Source organism: Rana temporaria, chromosome 7 (genome assembly GCF_905171775.1).
Source record: "Rana temporaria chromosome 7, aRanTem1.1, whole genome shotgun sequence".
Classification (NCBI taxonomy): Eukaryota; Metazoa; Chordata; class Amphibia; order Anura; family Ranidae; genus Rana; species Rana temporaria.
In genome coordinates this window covers 101,460,187-101,485,142 of record NC_053495.1, presented here as the reverse complement: position 1 = coordinate 101,485,142, position 24,956 = coordinate 101,460,187, and the positions used below count along the sequence as shown (strand labels likewise).

General features: G+C 42.6%; 1 protein-coding gene across 1 annotated transcript in view; it reads left to right on the top strand.

The window, feature by feature from the left end:
* The window catches only part of COLGALT2 (collagen beta(1-O)galactosyltransferase 2), a 125,771-nt gene that overhangs the window by 46,814 nt on the left and 54,001 nt on the right, over positions 1–24,956 (top strand). The window contains exon 2 of the mRNA XM_040359797.1: positions 17,030–17,140. Coding sequence (XP_040215731.1) covers positions 17,030–17,140 — 111 coding nt within the window. The remainder of the gene's footprint in view (positions 1–17,029; positions 17,141–24,956) is intronic.

Sequence of the window (24,956 nt, the reverse complement as noted above, 5' to 3'; positions counted from 1 at the left end):
AATGTATTTATTTTCATGTAGTGTGAGATCAGTGAGTTTTGGTAACTATTGAAGGCATGGCAGAGTTGAAGATTCTGATAAGCAAGTTTGTAGCAAGTTTGTAGTTGCTGGAAGGATTCAAGTGTGTTGACACATTATAACTGAGAGAGATAGGTTATGCCAACTTTTTATACAGGTCTGATTCTTCCACACTCAACAGTTTGGTAAGGTAATTAGTGTCCCTGATGGGAGTATACTTCTTTATGGGAGTATACTTCTAGATTTCTATGGTATATCATAAATTATGGGTAGGGTTGTGTAAATATTTAAAGTGCCCCAGCCTCTAAAGTTTAGATTCTCTTCTGTTCATCTATAAGAGGGGATGACAGCAATTATTAGGGATCAGTCAGGAGTGACAAATGATGCCACATAATACAAACAATGGTTAAAAACCGCCAACCTCCACTCTCAGAAAAGATGCAGTGTTTCTAACTTGAGTCAAGGAGTTATGGCATTCCAGATATGTTCAGGGAATAGCACACTTAACTTGTGGAACCATTTCTTCACATCTTCCGACATTAGTCAAGGGCAGTTGGGTCCAAATTTTAGATTTTTCATTAAACTTAGAGAGCAAGGTAGTATACATTTTAAATAATCCTGGGGATCTAAAGAACAGACTGTAATAAAGGAAAGAATCCACAATCTTAGTTTTCTGCACACAGCTGGGTATTAGCTGTTGAAGTTGGTCTAGTTGTATTAAGGTGGATTTATGCCAATTTAATGTTGGGCCTGAAAATCAACCAAAGCTTTGTATTAGGGCCATAGCATTCTCCAGTGAGGTTGTGGTATCCCCAGGAATAGTGGGACATCATCTGCATATACTAATATTTTATCCTCCCTATTGTCTCTGACAAATCCAGTAATGTGTGGATTTTTCCATATAGCTGCTGATGGTTTAATTGCTAAGATGCTAAAGCCTCGTACACACAATGAAAATATTGGACGAATCATGACCTGTTTATTTTTTCTATGCTAGTCTCATATCGGTAATGAAGAGTTTACTTAACTCACGAAAATCCCATACAACAGAGTAAAACTAATGTGTTGTCTTGCATTGTAATATATTCTTTCGTTTTTAAACATACTTAGTCTTGCTTTTTCAATTTTTTTCAAACAAATACTGTATTGATTAAACTAAAAATGTTCATGTTTGTCCCTTTGGATAATTTCAGATAAACTGTTGTGATCGGTTCTCAAAAGCTGTATACTAACGATCAAATTATTTTAGGATCGCTTCGAGAGTGGTATTTTTCATCCGATTTTCTGATCGTGTGTACTAGGCCTAAAGGAGAAGTACAGCCAAAGCTCGTTATGCTGTATTTCTCCTGTGGGTCACAGGAGTGCAGTTTGTTTTGCTGAAGCCTGCTGTTGGCTGACATCACAGAGCCGGTTCAGGCTCGGGATAGATTGCAACAATATGGTTGGGATTTGGACTGGCACCCGGCTCAGCCTCTCAACGAGCCGCTGAGAGCCTGAGCCCCTCCACAGCTTAGAGGTGTCATTTGTTCAATAAGTGTTGTTGATTGTTTAATAAATCTTTTGAGATGACGTAATATATTTCTGGCACATGAACAGTTATTTTTCTGTAAAATGAACCTTCTGGAATAAAGCCACTTTGTAAAATCTGCTGCATGCCACCTCATGGACTTATCTCTTATAATTTGCAGCTGACAGTTTTACTGAGCACTGTGAGTACACTCCCAGGAGACATGCTGTCTTCTCATACACAGCAGCAATGTCTGCCCCTCCCCTCCACTGATGATTAACAGAAGACTGTTTTTTGTGAATGGGTTTGCATAATACAAAGCAATTTGTGATCAAACAGGAGGAGGGAGGGCTGAGCATAGCAGATGCATGTGTTACTTTAATATATGGCAACACATGCAACTGTGCAGCTACAGAAGCTGGGACCAGAAGGTCTACTATTGGAGTGCCAGAAGTATAACTATGCTCCCGGCACTCAGTAAAAATGTCAACTGTAAATGAAAGGGATAAGTCCATGATGTGGGATGCACCTTGTTGGACTTAACCAATAACAATTCAGCACCATTTACAAAGTGGCTGAATTCTTGGAATTCAGCTTAAAGGTATGAAATATTGGAAATATATATTTCAGAAAAGTACTAAATGTGTTTTTTTTTCTTTTGCCTTCACATACAATTTAAACAAGCTTGCTTTGCCCTACACAGGTACAAGGAGAGATGTACAATACCCAGCACCTGCCCTGTGGCGAACTGTGGTGGGATGATATACTTTATGTATTTGTCACTGTGCACAGAGACTAATACATACTGTATGAAACTACAATAGCCAGATCTAATCATTTTCTTGCAAATATCTTGTGTCTCTGATATCACTGGATGCCACAGTATGATGGCTATAGGTGGGAGCATTACGTGGAGAGGTGTGAAGGAGACACCAGAGCAGTCTGAAACGTTTGCAGTTTTAATTTACTTAGCTAGTAACAGTATCAGTAGTACTATACTCATCGACTTGCTGAAGAGTGAGATTTTTAAATTACAAATTGATTTGTGTAAAAATTATATATGTTACATCCATTTAAAAAAAAATAGATCCTTGAAATATGTGTATGTGTCTGTGTGTTTTTTTCTCTTTATTAACTAAGTTCATGTTGCTTTCAGTAGCCTTTAGAATTTTGTATATTGAAATTTCATATTATTTTTACCTCTAATGAAAGACAGAAGTCTTATAAAATTCTGCATCATGTACTGGTAATTGGTAGACAGCATACTTATTCATTTCACATGGAAATCCATAGAAGCTATCATTATTAGAAACAATGATTTCTCTTTGTATGACTGTCTATGAATGACTGGCTTTGTGCACATTTAAGCAGGACAGTGTATACAAGGAATGTAAACATAGACAGGACATGCTGAATGTACATGTTGGCTTTAAACGTGACATCTGACACCATGTAGAGGTTAAGTCCTAATTGGACAAGGGATGAGCTGAGACCGGTAAAAATATTTTTCTTCACATACTGATGTGTGAGCCACCCTACGGTTCCAGATGGTTGAAATTCCAGAATGAGACTTAACGTAAATCACTTTGAAGAGAACCTGTACTTTCTGAGTTTTACTTAAAATGACATGTTTGTAATGCATAAAAAATGGTTACGCCATGCCGCTCTTCTGGGATGATCCAGGGTTTGCTGTACTGCCATTCTAATCACAGCTTTCTGAGCTGCTTTTCTCTGAGGCCCCCGTACACACGACCGAGTTTCTCGGCAGAATTCAGCCAGAAACTCGATCGGAGCCGTATTCTGCCGAGAAACCCGGTCGTCTGTACACTTTTGGCCAAGGAAACCGACGAGGATCTCGTCGGGCCAAATAGAGAACATGTTCTCTATTTCCTCGTTAGTCAATGAGGAAACTTGGCTCGCCGAGATCCTCGGCGGCTTCACAAGGAACTCGACGAGCAAAACGATGTGTTTTGCCCGTCGAGTTTCTTGGACGTGTGTACGGGGCCTGACACGTATTATTGAGTTTTATCTTTCATTTCATCACATACCTGGTAGAGGCCGAACTGATAAGAGGGCATTCTCTTACACCTCCTGTCCTGTTTGTCCCCCAAAATAGATGACAGGGCAAGACAGGACACAAGGTGACCAGGGGTACCTGTAGTAAGTCCTGGCCAGCAGAAGAACTGGATCTTACAGTGAAGCAGAAGCTGAAGAACAGGAACTCATGCCGGATGTCATCACAGGGCTTGCAGAAGGCACGCAGGAGGCATGAATGTGGTCAGTTCTAAATATTACAAAGCACCCAAGTGTCCCAGAACAATGTCCCAGCTGCCAGACAATGTGTCAATGCTGTAGGGGTGCAGACTGGCGCTGATTGACTTTAGGCAGTCCCAGTGTGTTTGTTCGGGTGGCCCCCCGTTGAGAGAGATTTCAGTACAGGAAAGAATCATTCTCTGACTTTACTGATAATATTAAGACAATTATATGCATTATATAAAATACAAAAAAAGTACAGCGCTAAAAATATATGTAATCACCAAAAAAATGTTAAAAAAATTTGTGAAAAAATAAATGAATAGTGAAAAGAGAACAATAGTTCAATAAAAGTCCAAAAAAGATCATGTATTGAATAGTGATGTTGAAAGTAGAAATCCTCCACCATAAAGGACACCCGGTATATAAAGATGTAGTCTCCTTACCAGATGATAAGACCGGTATTGCAGCGGTCTTTATAGGGCCCAGGGATATTTAAAAGTCCTCCCAAAGGACTAATTCAGATGCTGGAATGGGTCTCATAAGCGAAGTGCGTGCCTCCAAGTATAGTCCCTTCAAGCTCCCATGTAATGAAAGACAATAAAGAGCCACATAGTGTAAATCCGTAAACTATGCAGGGTTTAATAAAATGAAAAAGGCGCACTTACAGTGAGTAGAACACAAAAACAGCGTGTAGACTGAATGGTTTTCGGAGTGGCGTCTCCTCTGTGTTTTCCTCCGTCTGCTCACACTCTGTCACCGTGTGTCTCCGGGTAGTGCGTGATGACGTCACAAGCTAGGCCACGCCTATGCGTTTCGTCACATACAGGACGTCGTCGGGGCGATTTGCATTGACTTCTATACAGAAGTCATTTTGCAAATCGCCTTAGAAGTCGTCTTCAGGTCGTCTGGCCGAGTCGCCCCCGAAGTCGTGCCGCCCCTGTGTGAACCGGCTCTAAGGAATGTTTTGCATGTATAATCTTTTGTTCAGAGATAAAAACATACAATAAATTATGTATGTAAGACCTTTTAGAATTCTACTAAAATTAGTGAAATAACACTTGCTCTGAAACTCTTAACCCCTTACAATCATATGTAACAGTTAAGGACCCTAGCTTCAGAACCTTAAACCCTTACAAATGCCTCATGGCAAATTTTGTATGGTGTCAGTTCAAGAGTCTAAAGCCTCGTACACATGCTTAGATTTTCGGACGACCGAGCGTCCGTTTTTTGTGGCATACTAGTCGAAAGTGAAGAGGTTACTCACAATGCGTACATTTTCGTATGACAGAATACAAATTCAGAAGTGACGTATTGTCTTGTAAGATTTTGTATGTTCTTTTGTTTCTGAGCATGCGTAGTCATGCTCTTATGATTTTTTTCATATAAAAAAAACATACTAATGAAACAAAAATCGAACGTTGAGTTTATATCCGACAAAAATTTTGTAGTCTGCACATCCAGTTTTTGTCTGACAAAAAAGTGAAATTGGCTGTCGAAAGCACTGTACTAACGATCCGAAAATCGTCAGACAGCTCGTCGTACAAACTTTTCCATTCGATTTTCGTGTCGTGTGTAGGGGCCTTAAGGCTTTACCCATCCAGCTGATTGGGGTTAGACAAGCAGAAGCTGGCAACAGGCAGGAAGCAGAGGTACACATTTAGAAGACAAGAGTATAAACAGAATGCCAGGCGAGGTTAGTATCACACGGTCAGAAGATGAGCCCAAGGGATAAGCAGGATGTGGAGTAAAGGAGCAAGCCAGAGGTCAGGTATCAGAAGCATTGAGATCAGGCATAGGCAGAAGGCAAACTGGGTATATCATAGGAATAAGCCTGTAGAAGACTAAATCTCATGGTGGACAGAATTAACATGACAAACTTCTTACCAAATTAAATTGACCTTCATGATAACAATGGCCAGTTCCATTAACCACTTCAGACCTGGAAGAATTTACCTCCTTAATGACTAGGCCATTGTTTGCTATAAGGCACTGCGGTATTTTAACTGACAATTGCGCTGGCATTTCCAGCCTATCTTATAGCCTAGCAGTCATATTTTCTATGAGTTCTACATCTTTTATTCTAGTGTACAGATCTTCTTGGGAGGGTGGGGAGCGCTGTTTCCAGTGGAGGGCGACGAGGCATCGAGCAGCTGTGAAAATGTGTTTAAGCAATTTTTTGGCTGGTTTGGAAATCCGAAGGGTGATACACCGAGTAAGAATAGTTTTGAAGTAAGGGGGACCTGTACCTCCAAAAGTCGGGACAGCAAGAGCTGTGCCTCTGTCCAAAAAAGGTACAATCTTGGGGCATCTCTAATAGATATGGTATAGGGTGCCCTTGTCACCCTGGCAGCGCCAGCACCAATCTGAGCAGGTGGGGTAGATAGCGTTAAACTTATGTGGTGTCAGGTACCAAAAATACAGAATTTTTATAAGCGTTCTCCTTGTAGAGAGTACTGTAGGAGCTTTTTGCTGCCTGCCACGTCGCCTTCGGGGTTTCTTCCCCCAGTACCCTTTCCCAGCCTGGTTGGCAATGGAGTAGGAATTAAGCAGCCGTTATATTTCAGATATCAGGCCACTGCGTGCCGTTCCCTCCATAATTATGCTCTCGAAAAAGGATGGCGCTGAAAACTGGAGATTCGGGACGAAGGATTGGGCATAGTGACGTATTTGCAGATAGCCATAAAACACCTGGCGAGGTAAGTCATGTTATTCCTGGAGTTGAGTAAATGATAGCAATTTATGTGATCTAGGGTCCACCAAGTGGCCGAAGTGAAAGAGGTTTTGTGTCACCCAGGGTGAGGACATCTGGCGAGTGAGACCAGATGGTGAGGTTATAGAGGAAAGAGGTCAGCAGTGAACACTCTGAGCTGAGCCCATGGGCATGGGAGAGTTTGCGTCAAAGCAATCTAAGTAACATCATAGCCCCCAGAAGCCTTTTCGGGTCCGCCTCCGCGTTCACATTCCAGAGTAAGCTATTTGGGTGCATGGGTGCTAGCCATATTTTTTACATTTCTGTCCATTTGTTATACGACCGTTGGGGGAACCAGGAGGTAACGGCGCGCAATTGAGTCGATTGGTAATATTTCACTAGTTTTTGTAGTTGCACATAAGGAACTGGGATAGGCAGTGTCTGGAATGGCCCTTATCTTTTAATGCATTTCAGTGGGTGGTTGTATGAGACAGCTGAAGGACCAGGGAGAGTAATTACATAGGCTATGCACAGTCTACAGACCCTGTATGGCTGTTTGCAGTTCCAAGCACTGTTGGTGAGTGGAGAAAATATAGCAGTATCTGCTCTTTGTTTTAAGGCCTAGTTTACACTTGTGGCTGGAGGAAGGTTAACACTGTTGCCTGTTTATTGCTCTCTGGAAAGCGGTACACTGCGGATTATTCTTCAGAGTGCAGAGCAAATATAAAACAAACCCTAAATTGGTCCTTTTTTTGCTGCAGATCAGGACGCCCTCCGGCAGAACACCTGCTCTGTTGGGATCATTCTTCTTTATGTGACCCTGAAATGATTGTTTACTTTAATGTATCATTCATTGCTAAAAGGGGAAGACATTGTGGATAATATGGGCCAGATTCAGATGCAATGGCTTAAGTTTAGGCGGGCGTAGCGTATCTCATATACGCTACGCCGCCGTAACTTAGAGAGGCGAGTACCGTATTCACAAAGAACTTGCGCCCTAAGTTACGGTGGCGTAGCGTAAATGGGCCAGCGTAAGCCCGCCTAATTCAAAGTAGGCTGGTAGGGGGCGTGTTGTATGGAAATGAATCGTGACCCCAGGTAAATGACGCGCCAAACAAACGGCGCATGCGCGCGCATGCTCAGTATCACGTGGAATTTTCTCCCTAAGTTACGCCGGCTCAATGTTTAGTCGACGTGAACGTAACCTATGCCCATCCCCATTCACGGACGACTTACGCAAACAACATAAAATACGACGATGTTTCCGACGTTTCTGACGTCCATACCATAACATGACTAACCCCTGCTTTATGAGGGGTAAAGTTACGCTGGTCGTACGCCTTACGGAAACAGCGTATTTTAATACGCCGGGCGCAAGTACGTTTGTGAATCGGCGTATCTAGCTCATTTGCATAATCAACACAGAAATATACGGAAGCGCCCCTAGCAGCCAGCATAAATATGCACCTAAGATACGACGGCGTAAGAGACTTACGTCAGTCGTATCTTAGACAAATTCTGGCGTATCTGATTCTTTGAATCAGGCGCCGAGATACGACGCCTCACATTCGGACTTACGACGGCGTATCTGGAGATACGCCGTCGTAAGTCCTTTGTGAATCTGGGCCCAGATGTTTTGTGTATATATAGAAAAATAAATAAAATCAATCTTGTATTTTCTATCTATAGGGATATGCTAACTGTAGTTAACTCAAGAACAACATTTGATAGTATTTCAGGCTACCCGTTCTTAGATGTGGTGGCTGCATTAAAAAATGTTCACATTGTTTTTCCATTTTTTTACCTGATAATCCTGCCATTAACTTCTGTCTTAGGTTGACAACCATACTGAGTAGCATTGACATGCTAGGAAAATAAGTTAATTTTTTAGGACTACATAACACTTCCCCCTATTCTCTATAACAAGGGGAGGTGTTTTGTAGTCAGGAAGGGGGCAGAGAGAAATGGGTGTGAGAGGGAAGGGGACAGAGAGAGGGGAGACAGAGAGAGAGAGAGAAGGAAGGGGGCTGAGAGAAAGGGGTGTGAGAAAGAAGGGAAGGGGACAGAGAGAGAGTGGGAGGGGGGCTGAGAGAGGGGGGACAGAGAGAAATGGGTGTGAGAGAGAGGAAAGGGGACTGAGAGAGATGGGTGAACAGAAAGAGAGGGGTGTGAGAAAGAGGGAAGAAGACAAAGAGAGGGGGACACAGAAAGGGGGACTGAAAAAGAGGAGGGATGAGAGAGAGGGAGGGGGCTGAGAGGAGAGAGAGACTCTAGCTCTGTCCTACTCTGCAGTCCCTGCTCTGCCTCCTTGCCCCAGTCTATGTCCGCAGGTAGTCAGTGTATAATTGTGTCTCTGCTCTGTTCCAACCAGCGGCTCTCTCACAAGCCTCCACCTCCCACCTGTCCTCGTCTTCTGGGCCCACAATCAGAATGTGTGTCAGCCAGTCAGCCTGTGTGTCAACAGTGAGGTCTCCGAACCTCACTGTTGAAGGGGAGGTTTAAGGAGTCCAGGCTCTGAAAGGCGCCAGGGATTCTGTGCCTGCTGCGCCCCTCTTCGGCTGTGAAGCTCTTCTCTCCTTCCCGTGCTCTCAAGCCTGTAGTCTTCCGCGTGGAGGCTGTGGAGCCGCCCACTCACTCGTGCAGAGAGTTTCCTGCACCTCGCCGCTGCTTCTTGCTGCGCTCTCCCCACTGCGAACCTGGACTATCTCGCATGCCTAAAGAGATGGCTCTGCATGCCAGCTGTGGCACGCGTGCCACAGGTTCGCCATCACTGACCTATGTGATTCCACCTAGGTGAGTATGATTTTTCTTTTCGGTAATCCCGAACTTCTCTTTTAACAGACCAAAAGGGAGCAAAAAAAGAGAAATTTATTGTTAGAGTTTACCGACAGTTTAATATTTATAAACATATCTTTTGTATTTAGAATTGAAACTTTGCTTACATGGTTTTAAAAACAAAATGAAACCTTAATTCTAGTTCTTCTTTATTGTCGTACGTCCTTACCACAAGTCATTGATTCAACAGAATGCACCATTTTTATTTATTTTTTATGTAGTCAGCACAGAGCACAAAAGATCTTTTGCGGAGAGAGCAGACTTGGTTTTCTGAATGTCCAGGTTACAGGAAATATCTGTTTATTTGCAGAGGCTCTCCATTTCCATTTGTAGAACACAGTAGCCCTCTTCATTATCTAACTGAAAATAAATGGAGACATTTGCAAGGATATTTTTAATGCTAGAACAAAACATATGGGGTTGTGCTGTAAGCAGAATGAACAACATGGAAAATCACCAACATTTTTTGAAAGCACACATTCATATTTCAGTAGATCAGTGACTAAAGAGGGTGAGTAAGAGTTTTGCAATGAAGGTCTTACCTCTTGGGCCCTTCTCACCAATATGGGCCGCAATCCAGACCAGGACAGACTTCCCCTTTCCACCTGCTGAATTCATCTGCAGAACAGTCATATTGTAAGCTATTGCAGGACAGAGGTTACATTCTCTTGTTCAATATGCTCGGCACCTGGACTTTCACATTCAGTTATCATTCAAATACATTTATCGCCCTTCCTTTGGATATATGGAGGGATATCATTAGGCTTTTGGTGGAGTCATTAGGTGATCAGATGAAAATGGGTAATTTTTTTGCATACAATTATATACATAAGTCCCAGACAGGGCATCGGGCTGGCTTGTTTCAGTAGGTGATTATATATCTTATGATAAAAATGTGGTTATAGCACTAAGAATATGACAATTTTGCTATTAATAAGGAAGAGGATCAAAGTAAATAAGATATAACCCAAAAATGCAATGATGCATAAATGTTAAAAAAACACTGTGCATGCTAAACAATAAAATCTGTGGCAAAATGGGAATAAATAAATTCAAAGCTGAAAAGGAGTGATCCCAATAAAAGCATAAAAAAACAGACATATATTATAAATGTATAAATAACAGTTATAAAATGTATGAAGTGAAAAAACATCCAAAAAGGAAAACTAAGGCAGAGTCCCAAACATAAGGTGAGAAAACCTGAAGCAAATGTCCCAAATTGAAATCTGTGAAGGGTTAACTAATATATTCTCATAGAGGTGCAGAAATAGAGTGACAAAGAAGATTTGTGAAGAAAGATCCTTCATCCACTTAGTATACACCAAGCACAGGGATTTAATGGTCTTCCAAAAGACCTATGCAGATGTCTGGATGTCAGAAGCTGATAAGGTCTGTATCTCTCAAAAGATATAAACACAAATAGGATCCATGGTGTAGTATTTAACCACTTAAGCCCCAGACCAAAATGCTGCCTAAAGACCCAAGGGGTTTTTACAGTTCGGGACTGCGTCGCTTTAACAGACAATTGCGCGGTCGTGCGACGTGGCTCCCAAACAAAATTGGCGTCTTTTTTTCCCCACAAATAGAGCTTTCTTTTGGTGGTATTTGATCACCTCTGCGGTTTTTATTTTTTGCGCTATAAACAAAAATAGAGCGACAATTTTGAAAAAAATGCAATATTTTTTACTTTTTGCTATAATAAATATCCCCCAAAAACATATATAACATTTTTTTTTCCTCAGTTTAGGCCGATACGTATTCTTCTACCTATTTTTGGTAAAAAAAAAATCGCAATAATCGTTTATCGGTTGGTTTGCGCAAAATTTATAGTGTTTACAAAATAGGGGATAGTTTTTTTTTTGTTTTTTTTTTTTACTACTAATGGCGGCGATCAGCGATTTTTTTCGTGACTGCGACATTATGGCGGACACTTCGGACAATTTTGACACATTTTTGGGACAATTGTCATTTTCACAGCAAAAAATGCATTTAAATTGCATTCTTTATTGTGAAAATGACAGTTGCAGTTTGGGAGTTAAACACAGGGGGCGCTGTAACATTTAGGGATCACTGTGTATGTGTTTACTAGTGTAGGGGGGTGTGGCTGTAGGAATGACGTCATCGATTGTGTCTTCCCTATAAAGGGAATGACGCGATCGATGCGCCGACACAGTGAAGCACGGGGAAGCCGTTCTTCAGCTCCGGGGAGCGATCGCGACGGAGCGGCTATAAACGAATAGCCGCGCCGTCGTCCCGGATCGCTCCTGAAGCCACGGGGACCGCCGCATGTACCGGGGGACCCCCGACCCACGTCAAGCAGAGGACGTATATATACGTTGATGTGCCTGCCTGTGCCATTCTGCTGACGTATATGTACATATGTCCTTAAGTGGTTAAATAAGAGGGTTTAATGAGCAAAAACAATTGCACAAGATAGATGATCGTGATGCGTGGTGAAATAAAATGTAAACGTTCGTGGCATCTCCAAAGGCTTCCTATGCTCGCTGTTCACTGTGACTATCGACTTCCGTGAAGGAAAAAGAGTGATGACGTCAGTTGCACAGGCCACACCCTACGATTATATATTTTATTCATATTAGCTAAAGGGATTAAAATAACCCCCAACTCTAAGTAAAGATTTTTATTTAGTTTTGGACATAGTATGGAAGAGATAGACACTCTATGAAGTTCCATATGCCATCTGTGCCCCCATTCAAGAGATTTCCCTCTGACATCTATGGACTACCACTGCCCTCATTCCCTGAACTACTGTCACGTAAGGTGATCTACCTAATAGACTAGAGAAGAGAAATACATTTATAGCAGAGGGGGTAGATCCACGTACAGCGGCGCATTATTGTGCCGGGCCTAGCGTATCTAAGACACACTACGCCGCCGTAACTAACCTTTTTTTTTTCGAATCCTCAAAGAATTTGCGCCGTAAGTTACGGCGGCGTAGTGTATCTTTGGCGGAGTAATGGCGCGGCATTCAAATCTCTGTGATAGGGCGTGTTTTATGTAAATACGTTGTGACCCGACGTAAACAACGTTTTTTTTTCGCCGTCCGTGGGGGTATCCCAGTGCGCATGCTCGAAATTAACCCGGAACAAACCAATGCTCACGACTGTGACATCATTCTACGCAAATCCCTATTCGCGAACGACTTACGCAAACAACGTAAAAATTTTAAATTTATACGCGGGAACGATGGCCATACTTAACATTGAGTACGCCTCATAACAGTAGCTTTAACTATATGCCGGAAAAAGCCGAACGCAAACGACGTAAAAAAATAAGACGGATCGCCGTAACTAGCTAATTTGCATACTCAACGCGGAATTCGATGGGAAACACCACCTAGCGGCCGCCGAAAAATTGCATCTTAGATCCGACGGTGTACTAAGACGTACGCCTGTCGGATCGACCCGAGATGCCGTTGTATCTTGTTTTGAAGATACAAAACAAAGATACAACGCAGGAAATTAAAAATTACGCCGGCGTATAAATAGATATGTCGGCGTAATTCTTTTGTGGATATGCCCCGAAGTATTTACTATTGAAGTACATGCAAAATTAATTTAAAAAGTTTTGTCTGGAGTTAGGTTATTGCAACCAGGTAAACAGAACTGTGTAGCTTTGAAGAACTGTGTTTGGTATTCTGTATATACAGTGGCAGTAGTGTGAGATAAAAAAAGGTCACATCCTAATACTGATAAAATTGGATAATAAAACAAAGAGTTGCTAAATGTGATAACTGCTCCACTGACCTACAATATTATATAATACCTGCACAGCCACAAGGCTCTTCTCTAACACTAAAATATATTTATGGTCGGAGCCCTCTGTATGAAGAGATATGGGTCAAATAAAGACGTCACAAGACTAACAACACAAATAGGACCTGAAGTGTGGCCTGCCCTGCTGAAAGGTATGCCAAGAGAAGGGGCCATACCTTAAAGGAGTTGTAAAGTAAAAATATTTTTCACCTTAATGCAATCTATACATTAAGGTGAAAAAACATCTCATGCGGCCGACCCCCGAGCCCCCGTTATACTTACCTGACCCCTTGAAAGTCCCACGCTCGGTCCCGAGATCCTCTTCGCCGCTCAGCCTGGCCGCTGATTGGCTAGAGCGGATGGATTGAGAGCAGCGCAGCCATTGGTGGCTGTCAACTGTCGCAACACAGCCTCTTGTATCTTGGTAACAATCCTCTCTTTGTTTCATGATAGGAAAAGCAACTGATCAGTTGAGTTGAGAGGGTAGTGTGGAGATGAGAATGGAGAAGGTTGCAGAGATGAGAACTGTGAATTGACGGGGGTAAAGAGATGAGAGCTGTAAATGGGGGGGGGGGGGGGGGTGCAAAAGGCATAGCAGTGGTTTAGGGAAGGGGCGCAAAGGTGATAACTTTGGGGAAGAGAATGCTGGGTGCAAAGATGAAAGCTTTAAATGGAGGGGGTGCAGAGGTTAGAGCTATGAATAAAGGGGGTTGTGAAAGATATGGATAGAGAGTGGATAGAGGTTAAAGCTGTGGATTAGGGGATGGCTGTAGGGGTGAGAGCTGTGGATAGAGCCAGTGTGTAGTAGTGAGATCTGTGAATGAGGAAAGGGATGTAGGAATGAGAGCTGTGAATTTAAAGGGGTAAGCAAAGGTGAGAGTTGTGAATGAAGTAAGGGGGGTACAAAGATTGGGAGCTGTGGATTGAGAGGGGAACATGGGGTGAGAGCTGTGGATAGAGGAAGGGGGTGCAGAGGTGAGAGCTGTGGATAGAGGAAGGGGGTGCAGAGGTGAGAGCTGTGGATGGAGGGGGGGGGTGCAGAGGTGAGAGCTGTGGATAGAGGAAGGGGGTGCAGAGGTGAGAGCTGTGGATAGAGGAAGGGGGTGAAGAGGTGAGAGCTGTGGATCGAGGAAGGGGGTGCAGAGGTGAGAGTTGTGGATGGAGAAGGGGGCTGCAGAGGTGAGAGTTGTGGATGGAGGTAGGGTGCAGATTTGAGAGCTGTGAGGAGATGTGGAAATGCAAGCTGTGGATGGGGAAAGGGGGTGCAAATGTGACAGCTGTGGTTGTGAAAGGGAGAGTGCAGAAGTGAGAGCTGTGGATAACGTGATTGGATAAGGTACAGGGGTGAGAGCTATAGAAAACGAGGACGGTGGGTGGGTGCAAAGGTGGGAGCTGTAAATTGGGGGGGGGGGGGGAGGCTCAATGTAAAGGTGAGAGCTGTGGGTCTGGAAGTGTAGAGGTGAGAGCTGTGGATTAGGGGTATTTAGGTGCAGAGCTGTGAATAAAAAAGAAATGCGTGCAGAGGTGAGAGCTATGAATGGAAGGGGGGGGGGTTCAGAAGTGAAAGAGCTGGGATGGATGAGGGGGGGCGCATTATAAGTGCAGAAGTAAAATGTGGAGAGGTGTTGCAGAGGTGTCCTGTGGACCTGGGATTCAGGGATGAGCTGTGGACGGTCTTTTGACCGTCGGGAAAACTGATCGCGTGTACTAGGCATAAGGATTTTTCTCTAAATGTTCGGCACTGTCTAGCTCATTTTGTGTCAACCCTGGTTCTTTGCTCTGACTAATTTAGTGGAAAGTCCATGGTAACTAAGTGAAACCATATTCAACGGGATGTACAGTAGAGAGATATTATATAATTAACGACACCTCTGAGCAATGGTCTAGCAATCCACTCTGTATGAAAGAGATAATGAATGTTTCCATGTATGTTTGCTACCACCCTTTCAGTAACCAATAAGAAGAGAACAGGAGGGATATTTTGGCCAACAACTTTTGGCAGGAAAATGCAACACTGAATTAATTAGGAGAGCTTGGGAAAGCATTTTGTAGAGTGTCCATAATCTGCAGTATAGCACCTACCTGGAAAATTTCACAACCAAACGCAGAGAATAGCGATTCTGTGTTACATCGTAGTCCACCTTTAGAAAAACTTCACTTCTCACTATTTCTCAGCTGTAAACATATATCTAGTCACTCAACTCAGTTATGAAGTGTTCTTGTAAATCTTTTTTGGCTCTATTAGATTTTTGGATCTATCAGGTTTTTATTTCTAAATAATATATCAATGTGCCCCGCTATACTGTACAATCCAAGTGTTCAAAATGTGTGTGCAAAAATGCATATGCAGTGTTCCAAATCCTAGTCCATGTAATCAAACAATACTGTGCATCATCAAAAACCAGTAAAAAACATGCACTATTACTCATCAATTGTACCAATATCTATGCCTTATAAATAGTGGCCCAGATTCAAGTAGAATTGCGCGATATTTGCTGGGGAGCAGGGCAACGATTTTGCCCTGCGCCCCCGCAAATATTTTGCGCTGCCCTCGATTCACGGAGCAGTAGCTCCGTGAATTGCGAGGGCGCGCCGGCAAATTTGCCCGGCGTAAGCGCGCGCAAGTTAAATGATCCCGCCGGGGGCGGGAATCATTTCAATTAGGCGCGCTCCCGCGCCGAGCGTACAGCGCATGCTCCGTCGGGAAATTTTCCCGACGTGCATTGCGGCAAATGATGTCGCAAGGACGTCATTTGCTTCTAAGTGAACGTGAATGGCGCTGGACGGAGCATGCGCTGTACGCTCGGCGCGGAAGCGCGCCTAATTTAAATGATTTAACTTGCGCGCGCTTACGCTGGGCAAATTACCGTGAAATTCAAATTTCACGGCGCGGGAAGGCCGGCTATACTTTAGCATTGGCTGCCCCTACTATTAGAAGGGGCAGCCTTGCGCTAAAAGTAGCCGTACAGAAACTCCGTACCTGGCTTGCGCGGGGCCCGCGCAAGCTTGTGAATCAGTGGTAGTATGCAATTTGCATACTACACGCTGATACACAATGGGAGCGCCCCCTAGCGGCCCCCGCAAGAATGCAGCCTAAAATCTGCGAGGCATAAGAGCCTTATGCCGTGCAGATTTTAGCCTGCAGTCGGTGTAACGAGGTTCCTGAATCAGGAGCACTCGTTACACCGGAGCAAGTAAGCACTTGCGCTGCGTAACCTATGGTTGCGCGGGCGCAAGTGCTTCTTGAATCTGGTGACCGATAATGTGCCAACAATGTCCTTATATTATTCAGTTGAAGTAGATCATTATGAATAAGTGCTCTAAACTCCAAAGGGTGTCTCCACTCCCGTGTGCCCCCCCCAGAGTGATTATCCTCACCTCCGGGCGTGTGACCTCACAATGAATTTGGGTCAGTAACGCTGTTGAACGCTGTGATATAAAGACTTTGCAGATTCCTGAGCCTCTCTGATAGTATATCCTCTGTACATATATAAAGAGACAAGCTTCATAATGCTTTAACGTTTAAAAACACAATTGTTTTTTAAAACTTCTCACACATCCAAGGTACTTGTAGCACACCACACCATAGCCAGCATATTTTTTTATAATCCAATTTCAACTCTATGTCTATTTGTTTGCCTGTGGCGGCTCGTCCAGCAAAGCTGCCACTGCCTACACCATCCATTCCCCTCCCCAATGCGTGTCGACACAGGGATCACATGTCTTCTTCTGTCCGTGTCCCTCCATGAGGAGATTCTCCCTCTATATACATATTAAATTTCTGCTTTAAGAATAATATGAAGCAATATGTCAAAGAAAGCTATAAGAAATAATTTTTCTATAAAGTCGATAAATGGATGTGATACTAAACATAATACTAATTTTTAAATGAACATACAACCTGAAATGTGCAATCCTATATAATATTGTGTATTTCATTTTTTCTAGGGCAGCAACCGATCACAATATTGATAACACTACAGCCATATTACGGGAATGGTTAAAGAATGTACAGAAACTGTACCATTTTGTGGAGTGGAGGCCTATGGCAGAACCTCAGTAAGTATTATTGGTCAAAAAATATAAATGATTATGAGATATTGCAAAAATATACTTAATCAAAAGTATGTGAACACCCCTCCAAATTATTGGGTTCAGGGGTTTCCAGTTGATATTACTATTAATTATACATTAATATTACATTAATTATACATCTTGAGAGTATATTTCTTCTTTTCTGGCAATGTATGCTAGTTGGGACATTCAGACACCATGCCTGCGCTTATAAGACCCAGATTTTCTCCTCTATTGGATTGTGGACTCTTTAGCGCTATTGTCTGTGATGTGCGGGACACAGTTGCCCCTGTTCTAACCTCAGCTTATTATTATCATTAAACCAATGTTGCGGTTGGAAGTTATCTGAGAGTGTTTTTACAGATTTGTGGTATCCTGTATACCATTGGATTTCTAATTTGGATTATTGTTTTTCCGAATAGATTCCTCTATGCGTTGTACACTGTCCTTACTATTGTGTGGAATTTTTCCAGATTATGACAATTTTCTATCTAGCGGATTGTGTATATCAGGATAAATCCTGTGTAAGATAGCGAGACTTGTTCTTTTTTTGTCATTCCTTTTGAACCTTGATCGTTGTCCTGAAGAAGACCAACGGCGAAACACGTAGACACACAATGGCTCAGTTCACAATTTATATCATTTATATTATTGTATAGGATTTTTTATTCTTGAATACTGCTTTCTATTATGTACTTTTTTCAATGAATACTTATTTTTTGATATATACTTCTCCACTGTTTCCATGCCTTAATAGTCTGACCTTGGTTACTTCTCGAAGTAGCCTTTTTTTGTGCCCCTATATTAATTATACATTGTGTAGTACAGGCATTGTACTTCCTACCTTGTGGCAATGGATGGGGAAAGGCGCTTTTTTGTTTTGGCATGACTGTGTTCTGTACTGGTCCATAAAGACATAAACAAATCAAGTCCTACAAGGTTCAAACCACTTATCCCTATAGACAGGTGAGGGAGTTGTTCCACTATTAAACACCAAAACTAATCAAACTCAAAATTAATAATGCTTAACCCCTACCTATGTATAATGAGTCAAATATATTGTGGGATTCTACTATTGGATCTATAGCCTAAAGTCACATGTGTCCCCACACAAAAGGGATAAAACAGCGAGATAGAGATATATATGAGCGAGAAATTACTCTCATTCACATACAAAATCTACCTTAATTGCAAAAAATATAGGCTATAGATCCAATAGTAGAATCCCACAATATATTTAACTCATTATACTTAGGTAAGGGTTGAGCATTATCCATTTTGTGTTTGATTTGTTTTGGTCCATAAAGACAGGCTTTAATGAGTTTGGTGAGGAGGAACTCCAGTGGCCAGCACAGACCTCTGCCCTTAACCTAAATTAACACCAGATGTAAGCTGGGTCTTATCCAACATCTGTACCTGACTTTACAAATGCTCTTTTGGTTGAATGTGCACACATTCCAATAGACACACTCCAAAAATCTTGTGGAAAGTCTTTCCAGAAGACCGTAAGCTGTTATAACTACAAAGGAAGCAACTTAATATTAGCATGAATGGCTTTAGAAAGGGATATCCAACAAGCTTGTATAGGTGTAATGGCCAGTTCCACAAACATTGGCCATAAAGTGTACAAAGCCTTATATGAATCTACAAAACCACACCACCATACAGCTTATTCTCGGTTGACAAGATCCTCACTTTTAATGCTTTAGGGTTTAGTATGTGCCATGGCATGTACAAAGTGATTCAAGTATTAAGAGCTCCAGAAGCACAAGTTAACCACTTCCGGACCGCCACATGACTATATACGTCGGCACTTTGAAGCGGGATATCTCTGTTATGGCAGCAGCTAGCTGCCATAATCCAGATATCCTCCTCTTCAGGCGGCGGTCCGGTTTACGCTAATGGTGGTCTCTGCGGCGGATTCGCCGCAAGATTACCGTTATTGGCGGTGGTAGAGGGCCCCCCTCCCACTGCTCTCCCGCGCCCTCCGCCGCTTACCGAAGCCGTCAGTAGCGGCGGAGGCGATCGGGTCCTGTCTGTGGCTGGATATGGAGACGAGTGAGGGGAAGATGACCCCACCCGTCTCAATACCATAGCAGGGTGGGAGCAACGTTAAAGACATTTTTTATTGCATTTTAGTGTAAATATGAGATCTGAGGTCTTTTTGACTCCAGATCTCATATTTAAGAGGACCTGTCATTCTTTTTTCTATTACAAGGGGTGTTTACATTCCTTGTAATAGGAATAAAAGTGACCCAATTTTTTTTTAAATTGTCAAAATAAATATAATAAAGTAAAATAAATAAGAAAAACTATTTTTTTAAATCGCCCCTGTCCCGACGAGCTTGCACGCAAAACCGAACGCATACGTGAGCAGCGCCCACATATGAAAATGGTGTTCAAACCACACATGTGAGGTATCGCCATGATCTTTAGAGTGAGAACAATAATTCTAGCCCTAGACCTCCTCTGTAGCTCAAAACATTCAACCTGTAGAATTTTTTAAACGTCACCTATGGAGATTTTTAAGGGTAAAAGTTTGTTACCATTCCACGAGCGGGAGCAATTTTGAAGCATGACATGGTGGGTTTCAATTTACTCGGTGTAACATTATCTTTTACAATATAAAAAAAATTGGGCTAACTTTACTGTGCACTTGTAAGACCGCTGCGCAAATACATGACATAAAGTATTGCAATGACCACCATTTTATTCTCTAGGTTGTTAGAAAAAAATGTATAATGTTTGGGGGCTCTAAGTAATTTTCTGGCAAAAGTTGTAAACAACATATCTGAAAAAAGAGGCTTGGTCCTTAAGTGGTTAAAAAATATATTGTTTCATCCTCAGTGTCCCCAGGCAAAATACAATCTTGAGTCATAAATTTCCAGTGTACAACTATTTACTGACTCCATAAATTTGTGTGCCTGTAGCAGATATTGAACCCAGATGACATCCTGCTCCCCGCTTCTGGCCAGTAAACTACTTATTACATACAATGCACGTTTTTTTATGGAATGATCCCTACACAGCAAACAATCTGCCCTTTGTTGCAAGGAGTCCATTTGTAAATTGTGTCAGCATCAATGTGCAGCTAAACATACAGAATTAAAACAACAGGCGAATGTTGTGTCTATAAAAAGTTTAGATGTGACCTGCAGGGTAATTTTACTGGAATGTACAACCCATTTCCCTGCATCTGGGTGGGGTGTGGTGTTTTGAATAATGTTGTGTAGCGCCTAGTTACTTCAAAGTACCGGTGCTATTTCAATTTAGAGGGAGATTAGAGTGTAGTTAAACTCTGATCTGGTTGATATGTTCAAATTGGGTCTCTGTCTCAGCTTGCCTGTCTGTTGTGCTGGGGTGGGAAGGATGTTCTTCCCACCCCAGGGCAGTGGGTGGCAGCAGTGGAGTCAAGGTTTGGGTGCTCTTCCCCAGCATCCAATCAGGAGGGTTGGGCCTCGCTGTGCATGCTGGGGGAGGGTATTTATGGGGCAGACGCCATTAGTTCTGGGTTCTTCTCCAAGTTTGGCATCCACCTTTAGGGTGTCTGCACCACGGCGCCCTGGCGTTAAGGCCTACCGGGCTGGGGCTTGCGTGCCACGCGGAGTTCCTGGTTCCTGGACCATGTTGGTCTGGAACATTTGAGCTGTGGCAGGGAGCCCAGTGGTCGACTGGGTTCCCAATCCTTAAAATCCCAAGCGGTATAGCTGTTTGGTGGGGAGTCCATCTGAGGAGAGCCAATGAGAGGCTGGCGATCCAATAGGGTCTCGACAATTCACCGGGGATCGAGGTATCCAGACACTGGGAGGCTGGTCACCTGTCAGTCGATACCTGAAAGCAATTTGAAGGAGATCCAGGCGTAATTCCACCAAAGAGGTTCATCTCCGTAACCACAATCAGGAGGGCCTGTGGCAGAGGTTTCTCACTGAATCCATTCCAGGGGGGTCTGTGGGAGAGACTTCTCCCAAAAGGTTCCAGTTCATTCCAGGAGGGTGTGTGGCAGAGACTTCTCCCAAAAGGTTCCAGTTCATTCCAGGAGGGTGTGTGGCCGAGACTTCTCCCAAAAGGTTCCAGTTCATTCCAGGAGGGTCTGTGGCAGAGACTTATCCTCAAAGGTTCGAGTAATACTCTGGCTGCCAGGTCAGTGAGAGAGGCCTGTCCAGGTACGCTATTCCCACTCAGGCAGGAATGGAGCAAGAAGTGTTACATGTGGGAGCAGGACTGTTTCCCTATTGCTACGCCTGAATTTGCTATTCACCTTTTTCTTTCAACTTTACCTTCTTCACCACAAGTTTTATTGTTTTTACCCGGCTGAGTAATAAAGAGCACAGCAAAAGACACCTGTTGCGGACATTCCTTTACTTCTGCTATATGCACCATACACCCCTAGGAATTCGGAGAGCCACGAGGTAAATGTGCCACCCAAAACAAACCAGCAGCTCCTCAACAGTTGTATCAGATTATACAGTCTGTAATGGCTGGTATTATCTAAAGTAGTATAATAACCTTTCTGTCACAGACAGGTTTATGAGGGCAGTATAGGGGAGATTTACTAAAGCTGGCCATACACCATACAATTTTCTTATTTAATTTTCTTTAGATTTACCTTTAACTATGTAGTGCAAGGGCCTGCCTGATTGCATACAAATTGAAAGTGTTTAGGTTTGACCTCTTATTATATGGTTTTGGTAAATCTAAAGGAAAGTTGTACAATAAAATTGTATAATATATAGCCAGACTAAAACTGGAGAGTGGAAAATATGATGCAGCTCTGTATAGAAACCAAACAGCTTTCGGTTTTTCTTTTTTCCTCAAAGCTTAACCTCTATACTACCAGCCGCCTTCAATTGACGGCGGCAAGGTAGATCAGTTATTCTGACAGGACGTCATATGACGTCCTCGTCTTTTAAAGCCGCTAGGGGGCGCGCGCGCTCCCGTCGCGTTACTGGGAACACGATGCGCGTGTTTTTTTTTCTTTGTCTGAATTTCTCACTTCCTGTTTCTCCTCGGTAAACTTGACCCCATCATCTGGCTAGTCAGCCAGAACAGCTTACTGAGGAGGAACAGGAGGTGATAAATTCAGACAATGCAAACAAAGAAAAAAAACATTTAGAAGGGAAATAGAAGGAAAAGTTAAGTGAACCAACAATGCACTAGCTTAGAAAATAAAAAACGAACCTTTACAACCCCTTTAACCACTTGCTTACTGGGCACATATACCCCCTTCCTGCCCAGGCAAAATTTTAGCTGTCGGCACTGTCACGCTTTAAATAAAAATTGCGCGGTCGTGTGACGTGGCTCCCAAACAAAATCAACGTCCTTTTTTTCCCACAAATAGAGCTTTCTTTTGGTGGTATTTGATCACCTCTGCGGTTTTTATTTTTTGTGCTATAAATAAAAAAAGAGCGACAATTTAGAAAAAAGCTCAATTTTTTACTTTTTGCTATAATAAATATCCCAATTTATTTATTTTTTTAAATATTTTTTTCTCAGTTTAGGCGGATACGTATTCTTCTACATATTTTGGGGGGAAAAAAAATCGCGATAAGCGTATAGTGATTGGTTTGCGCAAAAGTTGTGGCCGTCTTTTTACTATGGCCCGGGTCTCAAGAAGTTAATTGAATAAGCTGAAGTTAGAACATGATTGGCTACCATGCAGGGCTACACCAGATTTTGCAGTCTCCAGTTTTAGTAAATCTCCCCCTATAAGTTATAATCTGATTTAAACTACAGCAGTACATTTTCTTCCAAATACAAAATATGATTCTAAATATTTAATGATTCTAGATCTAACTAGTTTTCAATTTGAACTCCAGGCAGATATAAGAGACACAAATAAAACAACTAGGTATGTACAAAGCTGGTCAAAAATAAAAAAATTCAGTACATTCAATGACCTGACAATGTTGTTCAAAATACTTCAAAATGTTATTTACTTATAACATTCGATTTTAGTATAAATGTAATTTCCTGAACAAAATCATATTTACGGTTAGCAATTTTTTCTTTCGAGAAATAGTTTATTCGGGTCCTTCGAATGTTCTCGTCATTATGATTGAGAATGAATATCGATTTGATCCCACTAACCATTCTAAAATAGAATGAACATTCTTAGAATGAAAAATTTCAAAGGAAAATTACGAGTGCGTAGCAAGCTTTAATCTTTAACCCCTAACACATATGATGCGTCTGGGAAGTGGTCTGTAGACCTGGGAGCAGCGTCTATGTGTTCTTGCGTTTGTGCTGGATGCAAGCTCGCTTGTGCACACAGCATAGAGAGACCGGGCTATCTGCGACAGCCCCGGGTCTCTACTAACGATCGGGACACAGGGGAATTGGATCCTGGTCACATGAATGCTGTGATAGCCTCTGATTGGGTATCACAGTGATCATTCACACTGTAGCCCTCCCCTGTGTTTCTTTTTCCTCAAGGATAAACAACACGCATTGTATCTTTTCCTCACTAGAGGACATGTTTAAAAAAAAATAAAGATTAACTAGTTCAGTGCTTGATCTAGTGTAGGGAGTGTAATGCGCTATACGAAAAATTAGCCGAACCAATTTTCAAAAAAACGAACATTCGGCTGTAAGAGCAATTGATAGTGCCATCATGTAATGACCGATAAATCGTTCAATGGACATAAATGAAGCAATTTTTTGTTTATTTTTTTAACATATACCTAATGCAAACAGTTTGGACAAGAAACACATTAACCTTTCAATTTATCGTTCGTTCGGCAGAAAATTTCCAAACTTGTCCATTCCACTTGTCCGCTCAAAAACGTCCCAATGATTACAGATTTTGTGCCCATTAACTGGCCGAAAAACGAATGAACTGTCCAAATGACCGAATTTCTGCCAATTTATCATATAGTGTATGGCCAGCATTAGTGTCAGTGTTGGTGCCAGTGATTTGACAGTGTAAGTGTCAGTTAGTGACAGTGGGCCAGATTCACAAAGGTTAGCGGATCTTTAGATCCGTGTAACCTATGTGTTTTAAGATCCGCCCTCGCAAGTTTGTGAGGAAAGTGTCAAATTCACAACACACTTACCTCCAAACTTGCGACGGCGGATCCTAACTCCCCCGGCGTAATTCTAATTCCGCGGCTGGGGGAGTGTACTATTTAAATCAGGCGTGCTCCCGCGCCGATTTAAATACGCATGCGCCGTCCGGGGAATTTCACGGCGTGCATTGCTCCCACTGACGTCAATAGGACGTCAGTGGTTGCGACGTGAGCGGGACTTGCGACGCGCGTGTTCGTGAATCGGCGTACGCAAACGACGTAGGAAATTTCAAATTCGACGCGGGAACGACGGCCATACTTAACAATACTTACCCCTGCTTTTAGCAGGGGTAAGTATACGACGGGTACCGCGCTACGGAAACGACGTAAGAACACAGCGTTGGGTCCGCGTACGTTCGTGAATTTTGCGTATCTCGCTGATTTACATATTATTCAGTGTAAATCAGCGGGAACGCCCCGGCGCCATTTTTAAATCCAAAAAAAGATCCGACAGTGTAACACAGTGTGACACTGTCGGATCTCAGCCCTATCTATGCGTAACTGGTTCTATGAATCAGATGCATAGATAGGACCAGTAAAAATCAGAGATACGATGGTGTATCTGTAGATACACCGTCGTATCTCTTTGTGAATCTGGCCCAGTGTGTCAGTTATTGTTAGTTTCAAGTTAGTGTCAGTTAGTGATGGTGTAACGTTGGATTGTTGGAGTGACTCCGACCTGAGCTGCCAGTAGTAGATTGTACTAGGGTTTAGTGTCAGTGTTTCAGTTTGTGTCA